General features: G+C 41.0%; 1 protein-coding gene across 1 annotated transcript in view; it reads left to right on the forward strand.

Moving 5' to 3' along the window:
* LOC102795931 (T-lymphocyte surface antigen Ly-9-like) overlaps window positions 1–12,213 on the forward strand; it is an 82,472-nt gene that overhangs the window by 33,252 nt on the left and 37,007 nt on the right. The window contains exons 2-4 of the mRNA XM_087836072.1: window positions 10,523–10,810; window positions 11,054–11,130; window positions 11,900–12,074. Coding sequence (XP_087692198.1) covers window positions 10,523–10,810; window positions 11,054–11,130; window positions 11,900–12,074 — 540 coding nt within the window. The remainder of the gene's footprint in view (window positions 1–10,522; window positions 10,811–11,053; window positions 11,131–11,899; window positions 12,075–12,213) is intronic.

A 12,213-nucleotide genomic window follows, 5' to 3' on the forward strand; every position in this document is an offset into this window, starting at 1 on the left:
CGTCGAGGGTCACTATACTTGTTGTTTTGCTTAAATTACTTATATTTGTAGTACGTCAAACACATTTAAAACTTTTTTTTGAATAATTGCAAATAATTCAAATGCATTTTGTGATAAGAATGTCTAAAATCTCTTAAGTAGGAGATCTAATTCTTTCTATTTATCCTTGTGTCACTGACACAATCCTGTCTGAAAACATTAGGAGATGACCGGTGATTCTCCAGGTCTGATCTTTCATCTGTCCTTATTTTAATAGATTTGGGGGAGCTTTATTTTCAGCGGACTGATCAAGAACAGGAAAAGCCTCGTTATTATGAGCATCGCTACCAGCAGCAGCCAGCTGTGAACACCAATAAAGAGGCTGAAAACAGCAGCGTCCCACAACCTGGCACCTGGGCACACTGTGATTTGAAGAGAGACAACAGAAAATAACATTATCATCACCATCTGGCCTTAGTGATGAAGTCATGTGATCTGTGCAGGATGCCTATAATATGTTAATAATAATAATAATTAACCCTCCTGTTATGTTGGTTTCCAGGAACACCAATTATGCTCCTGGGTTAATTTTAACCTGGGCAAACTTACTCATCCAGAAGTGTCAGAAACACTGGCATTGATTATTTTACAATTTTCTTTTATAATTTAGATTTTTTTCGTTTTCTGTAGTGATGCAGATGACATGTGACATCTCTTCTGTTCTAGGTCAGTCTGACCCGCGACATAAGAGGAGGATTAATTTAAAATCCAAAGGACTGAGAAGCACTTAGAACTGGGTAGGAGTCTTCAGTTCTAAGACTCAGATACCCAGCAAACTAGTTTTGTATCATGGGCAGGGTTCTTCCTGGCTTGGCATGATCAATGAATAATAAGTGGGTAAAATTACGGATCTAAGCTGTGGTTGCCTACTGGGTAATAATCATAGGATCAGAGATTTAATTTATTTTAAACAGAGAGCCAGTTCTGCCACACTATATTTAAATAAACTGATATTTCCTTCATTATTACCGTAATAGTACCATAAGGATAAGCATTTGTACCATGTATATGTGTATGGAATGGTGCCACCTTGTGGACATCTGCAAATACTGACAGAGTATCACTGTTCATGTTTCAGAACATCAGAAATAACCAACCAATTACCATAAATAAAAATAAATGGGGAAGAAGATGAAAAACAGAAAAGTAAAAGTAGAAAAAAAACCACTTTACAATTTAAACAAAATTGAAGGAATGAATCAGAATCTGCTTGATGGAGAAAGAACCAGGTTTTCACTGACACCATCATCCATGTGGGTGTTTCTGCAGAGAGCCATGATGTGTGTGATCACGGTGACTTTGAGCAAACAGTACACACAGAGTTACACTGATATAAATCTGATACAAATGCAGTTTGAATACCATATTAGTCAACACAGACTCAGTTACAAAAAGATGAAATTTACACTGATTTGTCTGAAGGAGCCACATGGGTGTGAGTTTTATTTTTACTTATTTATTTATTTTAAGAGTGCCAAAATCTGTACAAAATCAGACAGTCTTGTAAATTATTAGTAAATTATTTGAATGCACTGAAATGTATTGAAACTAAAAATATTTTACAGAATAAATCCCCGCTTTTCATTTCTAGAATTTTTTTGATGTGAAAATGATGCACTTCCTATTGCTGTGTGTCCACTGCGATACTGTGCAAAGCAGCAACAGGGTGGATGTTTAGGTTGGCCAACACAACTCATATGATGAACAAATCACAAAGAAGATTTTGCACATGTAAGTAGATCATAAAATCTAAATTGTAAAACAAAAAATAATCTGTTCATATGTTAAAAAAAACAGACTTAATATGTTACCACATATCAAGGTTCACACTGAGGACTCAAGTGAAGGACAAAGTGGAAAGTTTGGAGCAAACTAATTTTGTATCATGGGCAGGGTTCTTCCTGGCTTGGCATGAACATGAATGCGCATGAATAATAAGTAAAGTAAAATTACGGAAAAGCGGTTCTGGTAGCTGTATGAAAATTCAGTTAAAAGTCCAAAATGTATGCCCTCCTTCACAATTCCCAAACCTATCCAGCGCAGTGGGGCCAGATTGGAGTTTTTTGTCGGCCGATTATAGCCGCGGGCCTTACGTTTGACATCCCTGGTTTAGAGAATTTAATGAACATATCTATCAGATTTGACAACAAGGCTGCCAGACTCAGGCCAAGTTAGAGTCTTTAAACCCGTTATTCACAGTTTCTAAAACACTGGTAGGAGACACCCAAGTAACCTGACCACTACTAATTGAGGCTTTGGCGTATTTTGCGCCAGTTTGGACACTTGACTGCTGCTGCCTGGACTGAAACAAACCTGATGACACGTCAAACTCCCAAAACCTTTAAAGTCCTCAGCAGCACCAACAAGCAGATTGTAGGCTGTGAAGTCAGTGAAACCTACAGTACCCACAGTACAGTGATGGGCGATGCGCTTTTAATCCACAACTTTCAATATTGGCAGAAAAAAGATGAACAAGGCTGGTGAGAACTTTGAAAAAAAAAAAATCATACAAAAAGCAGCAAAAATCTAATTTTTGATTAAAACCTTAGACAATTGAGACCTTGTTACTCTACTTCCCCTTATTCGTCTTATAATTTTTTATAAGCAGAATTAGCTACAATCATCTATTCACAAGTCAAATCATGTGACTTTTATTCACTTACTTCCGTTTTTATTCTTTATAACCAGCATGTTTTGTGTTTTTGTCTTTAGACGGCATGTATGACATGACCTGCTGCCAGGTTAATAAACTGCTATCAGTGGAAAACGAGGAATCCGCGGTGGAATATGTAATCAATAATCAATAGTTGCCAGGATCACACCGCTTCTTTCACAAGGATTATTTTGAAAACACGCCACCACGATGATCCCAAACAGATCCTGGAAATGACCGGTTCCGGGGGCGGATCGGGTCCGCAGTCGCTTCAGGTTTCATGATCACAGTTCCCAGGATAACACCGCCTCCTCCCTAATTTAGAACACACCATCTGATTGGTATGTAGATTCACGTTTATCGTCATCATCTTTTTACTTTATGATTCTTTTATGGATCACAGGGACTTTATTAATCATCATCTGCTGTCTGATAGCCTTACTGATAGTAAGAAATCGATGCAAATCCATCAACGTTATGTGTGCTGTGAACCCCGAAGACGAACGCGGTCAGTGTCCATGATCGTTTTGATAAAGGGGCGCTAAAGAGAGAGTGGGTGAGCTGGGCTGACTTATAACAGCGGAAAGAGAGAGAGAGCGAGAGAGCTGCACAGTAAATTCCTTCCTTTAAATAATATTAAATAATATTAAATACAAGAGACATTTTCAGCTCTAACCACAGTCTGGTCTATTGTTCTCTTTGTTTTTTACTTTCACTTTCTGTTTGCTGCGTTCGGTGACGTCATCCTCACTCTGCATAGCCAGAAATTGAGGCAATATTCCTGTTGGAATATATTTTATTGATAACCAAAAGGGAAACTTAAGAATATGCTAGACAGGTGGCTGGACATTTGCCAGCTTTCTGCTTTGTTTCCAGCTGTTTTTGTTTGTGTTTCATGTTTTTTGTTCATTTTTCTTTTGTTCTGTTGTATTTTTTTCATGTCATTAGAAGGCCTATTATGTGGGATGGATATTCATGTACCCCTGATTTGGACTGAGTAACTGTTTGGACCTGAATGTGATGAGAAGAGTGAAGAAGATGTCGTCTTCTTCCATTCTCACCGCTGTGTTTCTGCTCTGCTGCTTAGCCAACGGCTCCACAGGTACATATACAATTTAATGAATCTCATTATTAATTCCTCAGGCTTTATTAAAGGAAAAGTTCATTTTAACTTGTCAACTAAATTGTTCTTTAAGATGTCACTTGTGATTGGCCTGATGTTCTATGTGATTTAGTGATCGTGCAGTTTTATTTCTATATTTCTTTTTTTTCTTTTTGAGGCTCTCGGTGGAAATGCATTTTACCATCAGAAAAACCTAGAATTTAGCTATAATTCCTGAACTAAAACATCCAAAAAGTTTTTACTGGTCCTTTACTGGGGGTAAAACTCCACAAAAATGTTGTAATTTACAGTCAATATAAAGGCTGATTTTGATATTTTTTGGTAGTGGCGCTGAAATGGGAGCGGCAAATGAACTCAAGGAGTTGGAATGATACATGAAAATGAAGATTTCCTTATTCTCCATGAAAATATTAACATTGTGCCTCATAACAAGATGACAGATGTAACTGCTAATGTCCTTTGATTTCCTTCACAGAAAATGAAATTGTTAAAGTTGTTCAGCAACTAAAAAATTCCAAAAGGTTGATTCTGTTCATCTGGATGTAGCGTTTTCAGTGGGAGAAACGTTTCATCACTCATCCGAGTTAGTTCTTCAGTCTCAGATTTGTTACGACCGAGAGGACCAGGCTGTGTGTGTGGACTCAAGTGCAGACACAAAGGAAGGCAAACTGATGTGAATACAGTGATTTATTTACAGTGACTGCTTTAATTACAATGCAGGGAAAATGTGTAGGCTATGAACTGTGAACTAAGAAACCTATGAACTGTTAACTGTGAAGTCTAAGACTATGAAACATTAAACTCCAACTGTGTGCTATGACTAGATACAAGAGTCCATGAACAGATCCTGGGAAGGGGCGAAAAAGGAGCAGTAGCCCGGGTGGAGGTGCACAGAGTCACTATAATTCAATTCAATTCAATTTCTTTATTGTCCCACAAGCGGAAATTAGTTTAGCAGCAGGATAAAAATAAACAGAACAATAATATAAAATAATAATGACAATAATAGTGATAGAAAGTCCTAGGACAGTTATTTGCCATTAAGGAGACAGGACGCAGTAGGGATAAAAGAGACCTGGAGTCTTTTAGTCCTCCTCACAGGTACTCTAAAACGGCGGCCGGAAGGCAACAACTCAAACTCACTGTGAAGTGGATGGTTCAAACAATTAATAATAAAATGAGCCTTTCTAAGCACATTTCTATTGTAAATGGCCAAAAGTCCATCTTGCCAGCGCCCTGAAATTTTGCTAGCAGTTTTTACCAGAAGTCCCAACCAATTCTTATTCTTCACCGTCAGGTTACCAAACCAGGCAGCGATACAAAAGGACATCACAGATTCGATAAACTTCTATAAAACAAAGACAACATCTGAGATGAGACATTAAAAGATCTTATTTTCCTTAAAAAGAACAGTCTTTGTTGAACTTTTTTAATAGTGGCATCAGCATGAGATTCAAAACACAGTTTATGGTCGAGTACCACACCTAGATATTTATAACTCTCAACTATCTCAATATCGGCAGCTTTAATGATAGTAGGTGATGAGCTATAAGAGGACTTCCTGAAATCAATTATCATGTCTTTAGTTTTTGACACATTAAGTGAAAGGAAGGACTCATCACACCAATCCAAAAAATCATCTACAACCTGTCCATGGGAGACTCGTCCCCCACAAGAAGACTGACGATCACTGTGTCGTCAGCAAACTTCAGGATGTGTCTGTTCGTGAATTTGCTGCAACACTCATTTGTGTACAGAATGAACAGAAGGGGAGAGAGGCAGCACGCTGCGGTGATCCAGTAGAGGAGGAGAGCACATCAGAAAATACATGATTCACCCTCACGCATTGTGGCCTATTGATCAGAAAGTCTGTCACCCAGCCGATCAGACTAGTGTCAAGCTTAAAATGATTGTAAAGCCTGTCAGCAAGTAAGAGGGGTTGAATTGTATTAAATGCCGATGAAAAGTCAGCAAATAATAATCTTGCATGGGTGTGAGGGGCCTCAAGATGCTTATACAAGAGATGCAGGAGTGTGACAGCAGCGTCCTCCACGCCTCTCCCTGCTCTATAGGCGAACTGGAAGGGGTCAAGATGGTGTTCAACATGCATTAAAATCTCCTTCTTAATTATCTTCTCAAATGACTTCATCACTAAAGAAGTCAGAGCCACAGGCCTAAAATCCTTCAGTGCCTTAGGAGAACTGCCCTTAGCAACAGGAAAAATGACAGCATGTTTCCAAATCTTAGGTACCGTCTGTAGCTCTAAAGAAAGTGAGAAGATATGGTGAAAAATCCCACTCAGCTGATCAGCACAAGTTCTCAGTACCTGTCCACAGATGTTGTCAGGTCCAGGACTCTTGTTTTTGGTGTGTCTAAAGAGATTAGCTACCCCCCTCTCATCAATACAAATTGATGGAGGAGTGATAGTCTTTTCCCTCAGTGTGCTGGTCTGCCTAGAACAGTCAAACTTCTCAAAACGAAGGTAAAAACTGTTAAGACTGTCTGCCAGATGTTTGTCAGAGGTAAACCCCTCTAAGGTAATATTACTTTTACCTTTCGTCTGTAGCCCTGCCATTGTTTTCATACCAAGCCAAGCTCTTTTGAGGTTGTTACTGCTGAGTTCTGCCTCAATCTTATTTCTATACCTCATCTTGGCAATCTTTATTGCAGCCCTCACCTCCTTCCTCAATATTCTCATAGTGGGAACGTCTCCCTCGTTAAAAGCAATTTTCCTTTTAAGAATCAGATCCTTAATATCTTTAGAGAGCCACGGTTTGTTATTAGGGAAAGTCTTAAATTTCTGACTGGAACCACAGAGTCTTTGCAAAAAGAGATGTAGCTACACACCACATCGGTGAGTTCATCCAAATCAGAAGTGCTCTCTTGAAATAAGGACCAATCAGTGCAATCAAAACACCCCTGAAGGGCAACACAACTGTCTTTTGTCCAGACATTAGTCTGCTTCACACAGGCCTTCTCCCTCCTAACCACAGATCTGTAAGCAGGGAGGAGGTGAATAACATTGTGATCTGAAGAACCTAGCACAGGTCCGGCCACAGACTTATATGCCCCCTTAATTGGTCCATAACACAAATCCAGCGTTTTGTTATTCCTTGTAGGACAAGTGACATATTGAAAGAAATTGTTCAGTGATTTCTTAGGATTACAATTGTTAAAATCACCAAGAATAAAATTAGGAGCATCTGGAGAGAGAGTCTGCAGATTGTGTACCACTTTAAAAATGGCGTCAGCAGCAACTTTGACGTCAGCTTTAGGATGAATGTAAACAACAGTGACAAAAATTTGAGGGAACTCTCTCGGTAAGTAAAAAGGCCTGACAGATACTGAAAGGAGCTCGATGTCAGGAAGACACAACCGCTCCCGCACAGTAAAGTTATTACACCAGCCCTGGTTGATATACAAACATACCCCTCCTCCGTGAGATTTGCGTGTTACTCCACAGTTCCGATCCAATCTGACAGGGGTCCCAAAGCCGCTGATTCGCAGTGAAGTGTCACTGTCCATATCGGTCAGCCACGTGTCGGTAAGCGCCATCAGACAAGCCTCCCTGTATTCCCGTAGATGAAGCACATTTCCTTGTAATTCATCCGTTTTGTTCCTAGGAGATTGGACATTGGCCAGAATCATAGAAGGAAGAGGAACACGATTCTTCCTCCAAGTTTTCTTACACGCTGACGCGCGCCGCCTTTCTTTCCGCGTTTTCTCAAGCGGCGGGGCTTTCCAAAATTAGTCTTTGACCGGGCAAATAAAACCTCACGAAGAATCACATCTGTCCGAGCATTAGAAGAGTCGTACATAGACAAACAGGACCACTGTAATCCAAGTAGTTCCTCGCGTGTATAAGTGATTGTCAGTGAGAGTGAATGACTCCAGGTGAATATTGCCAACAACAATAAAACTAAGGTGTAGAAGATCTCCATGTCGGTAAAAAAAACTTCATAAAAAGTTAAAACCACGGTTAAGAACAGAGTTAAAACAAAGTTAAAAAGAAAAAGAAAACGCCAGTAAACACCTGCTGCAGGTCGCCACAAGAGCAGCGCCCCCTCACCACAGTGAGTCCTCTCCAGAGTGTGAGATGTGTGAGGCTGAACACTCTGCCACTTCTGATGGTGCGAACGTGGAAATAGAAGAGATAGACAGTCAGTGGAATTCCAGTGAATCACGGCTGGTTGATTAAACTATCATGGTAATGGCTTACGCGTTGCAGGCTAAGGGGGACTAGGGAGGAGAGTGTCCAAAGGGTCCGGGTGAGTAGTGGTCCAGAGAGAGTCCAACAGTCCTGGCAGGGAGGCAGGCAGGAGAGGTGCCACGATGAAGGGAGTGAAACTAGATAGCTGAAAACCAGCATCCAGGCAGAGATGCGTATCGTTCCAACTTGTGAAGCCGGATGATCAGGCGGATAAAAGACTGTGAGTAGAAATAAAAAAGTTACGGTATCTCACGAGAGCTTGCGGCCTAGCACTAATGCGAGTTAGCTGAAGGTCTGGCAGAGGTCTGTTGGGAGTGCTGGTCTTAAATGCCGGTGACTTCAGGTGCAGTCAAGTGTGAAGGCTGATTGGAGTTTCCGCCTGAAGGTGGAGCCCAGCAGAGTGGAAAAACTCCGCACTTACCCAGACCATGACATGATTACTGCAGGTTTCACCAACCTTATAAGCAGTAAAGTTGCATAATAACTGAAACTAGCACCACTGAATGAACAATGGGCTGTGAGGTCAGTTCCTTGATCATTAATCAAAGTCAAAGTCAAGTCAAAGTCAGCTGTAAATATGTGCCCCCATGGCCCTCAGTGTACACTAAAACATCTTTTATACAATTCAATACTACACAACTATATAAACAGCGGTGTCCAACACAATCGTAGTGATTGTGGACAAGTTCATGTACAAGTGGGGGTGGGGCAGTCAGTGAACAGGTGATGGGGGAGGTTCAGAGTTTTGTATGTCTGGGGAATGGGGGGGTTCAGAGGGGAGAGGTGAATGCAGGTCTGGAGTTCATGTGTGTGAGAGCAGGGAGAGAATTCAGCATCCTGACAGCCTGACGGGCGAAGCTCTCTCTCTCAGTCTGCTCGTTCTAGCCTGGAGGCTCTTCAGTCTCTTTCTTGATGGCAGAAAACTGAAGAAGCTGTTGGACGGTTGAGTGGAGTCACCTGTAATGCAGAGGGCTTTCCGGATGAGGCAGGTGCAGTAGATGTTCTGGAGGGAGGGAAGAGAAGAGAAGTACCAATGATCCTCTCCGCTTGCTTCGGCAAGAGCCATACCACACAGTGATGCAGCTGGTGACGATACTCTCAACTGTGCCTCTGTAGAAGGTGCTCATAATGGGGGTTGAGGCTCTTGCTCTCCTCAGTTTGCAGAGGAAGTAGACTCACTGTTGGGCTTTGCTGACCTGTGACGCAGTGTTTTTTGACCAGGAGAGATCTTCTGAGATGTGCGCACCCAGGAACTTGGTGCTGCTTACACTCTCCACAGCAGCACCATTAATGGTTAGTGGGGTGTGCAGAGAGTGAGTTCTCCTGAAGTCTATGATGATCTCCTTAGTCTTCTCCACATTCAAGGAGAGGTTGTTGTTGCTGCACCACTCGGCCAGATGGATAACTTCACTCCTGTAGTAGGTGTCATCACTGTTGCTGATGTGACCTGCCACAGTTGTGTCATCTGCAAACTTGATGAAAAGTATATGAAAAGTACCTACTCCGGATGCCTCCGCGCTTACCTCTCTTCTGTTTCCTCTCGAACCACCTGTTCCTCAGTGTAATTCGTAGCTCTTCCATGATTGAAAAGTTCGTGGATTTGCTTCTCTTGATTTTGAAAAAGGAGCATGCAACTGTATGAACGTTGTGTAAAACAAGAAAAAGAGCAAAAAAACCACGGGGATACTGTTTTGTCGGGAGAGAGAGCAGCCGCTGTGTGTGTCCACGCTGCCATCTTGATACGAATTAATATGCAAATTCTCATGACCACTGATCAACAACCACTGATCAATGGCCATGAGTACCATCCACAGAGAGTTGGGGAATGGCTGCAATCACAGCATTGTAAGATGGCGAAAGATGTACCCTTGGGCCCCCTCCTCGATTCAGAGATGGTCTTTCCCTTTTCACGTAAATGGCTTGACTCCGCGCTCAAACCAGCGTTGCTCCCTGTCCAGGATGTTACATCCTCATCCTTGAAAGAGTGTCCACTGACCTGTAGGTGTAAATAGACTGCAGAGTCCTGGCTTGATGAGGTGGCTCTTCTGTGCTGTACCATCCGCTTCGCCAGAGGTTGTTTGGTTTTCCCGATAAATATAATATAAATCCTGGCAATCCTCCTGGAACGTAACAGCGTACACTATGTTACTCTGTTTGTGTCGGGGGACCTGATCCTTGGGGTGGACCAATTTTTGGCGCAGCGTGTTTTGTGGTTTAAAGGCCACAGAGACTCGGTGTTTAGAAAAAATGCATCTCAACTGCTCTGATACTCCTGACACGTACGGGATCACTACAGGTTTTCACTTAGGCAGCGGTTGTCCTTCTCTCCTGGATCGGCTGGAGCTTTCTGGTTGGGAAAACCTGCAGTCAGCTGAGACTGAAGAAGTCACTTATATGACGAAACATTTCTCCCAAACAAAATGCTACGTCCAGATGAACAGAACCAACTTTTGGGGATTTTTTTCATGAAATTCCTCTTTATTTCTTTATCTTTCAGGCTCTCAGGATGATTGTGTGTACGCTGCAACTGGATCAAGCTTAACTGTGCCACTTAGATATGAGTTAAAGGAATCAGATAAACTGAAATGGATCAAGGACACAAGAATAATCTTTTATCGCAGACTGAAACAGGTGATCTCAGGGAAAAATGATGATGTTGATTCAACTGGATCACTAAAGCTGACACAACTCACCAAAGACAAGTCAGGACGATACAGACCAGAGGTTACCGATGAAGATGGAATAAATGTGGGAGATTTACCAAGTGTGCGTTTGTGTGTATTAGGTAAGTAACAACACATTATACATACATTTTTCTGGTTATGTAAATATGCAAATATATTTCATAACAAGTGTGTTGATGGATCAGAAGCTGTTTAATTTGTACATTTTAGTCAAAAGACAACTGTTTGATATTAATATAAAGTCACTGTTCAGTTTTGCTTTGCAAGTTTTATTTATTTATTTTTATTAATACATCATTAGCAGAAGTTCATATAATGTTATTTATTACATTTTATTAACTCAGACCGTGTGCAGAAGCCCAGCGTGACGATGACGTGTACAGACTCTGACTCAGTCAGCTTTACTTGCAATGCTGGTCAGGTGAGGACAACTATGACTTTGTTTCATTTACATTTCAGGTTTCAGGTCAGAATATTTTTCAAAGAGTTGAACCAATATTTGTGAGTTTGGAGACAAAGTTTTCGTTATTTCAGCCTCGCTGAGCTGCTGTGAGCAGCTATTCTGTTTTATATGAGGAGGTTATAAAATAGTTTAGACATCTTGATTCACCAGAAGATTCAACTCCACTTACTGATAAAGACACTAAAATGTGCTTAAAAACGTCTGTGAAACCACTAGCTCTATTGTCAGCAATACTTTTACTCATGTTTCTTTATTTTTTGTTGTATTTTCTGAGTTCAGACACACAGAGTCAGTATGTAAATCATCAGATCCTAAGAACATTCACACAGAAACTGCTGTATCCACAAGGTTTGGATTGGCGTTTCTTCATACTACACATATGTTACTTAAAACTGATCTCTGTTTAATGTTTTAGCTGAGTTTGTGCTTCTGTGAGGAACCACTCTCTTTTACTCGCCTTGATAATTGGAGCATTTGAAATGGACTCAAAGTCCTCTAAACATCTGTTTATAGAGACTTCATTATCCTGGTAGAGATTTAACTCTGGTGCTGATGAAGGCACTTAGATGTGGTTATGAATTTTGGTTGTCAAACTACCATTTCTTTCTTTTTGTAATGAGGGGAAGAAGTGACAATATTTACACAGATTATAAAAAGCATGAAAAAGGAAAAGCAGAGTGTGAGGGAAAGAGATGGAAAAGACTGTTGTTCATATTTTCTTCCACAGAAAGACAACGCTGTGAGATTTGAATGGACTAGTGCGGAGACACAGTTGGAAGAAACAGGGGAGATACTAATAAAAAGAGCTGAAGATGTGGTAAACACCCCTTTGCTTTGCCGTGTTTCTAACCCCATCAGCTTTGCCATCAGTGACCCTGTTATACAAAACTGCTTCACGCCCAGTAAGTATCATGTGCTATCACCTGTCCATTTTTATTTCACTCATCTCCAAATGAAATACATTTCAACTCCTGTTGTTTTATTCTGAAGCTGATCCAAGTGGCGTCTGGATTCCTGTGGTTGTGTGTATACCACCGCAGC

This window comes from Neolamprologus brichardi, chromosome 23 (assembly GCF_056152115.1).
Source record: "Neolamprologus brichardi isolate AB-2024 chromosome 23, ASM5615211v1, whole genome shotgun sequence".
NCBI classification, from domain to species: domain Eukaryota; kingdom Metazoa; phylum Chordata; class Actinopteri; order Cichliformes; family Cichlidae; genus Neolamprologus; species Neolamprologus brichardi.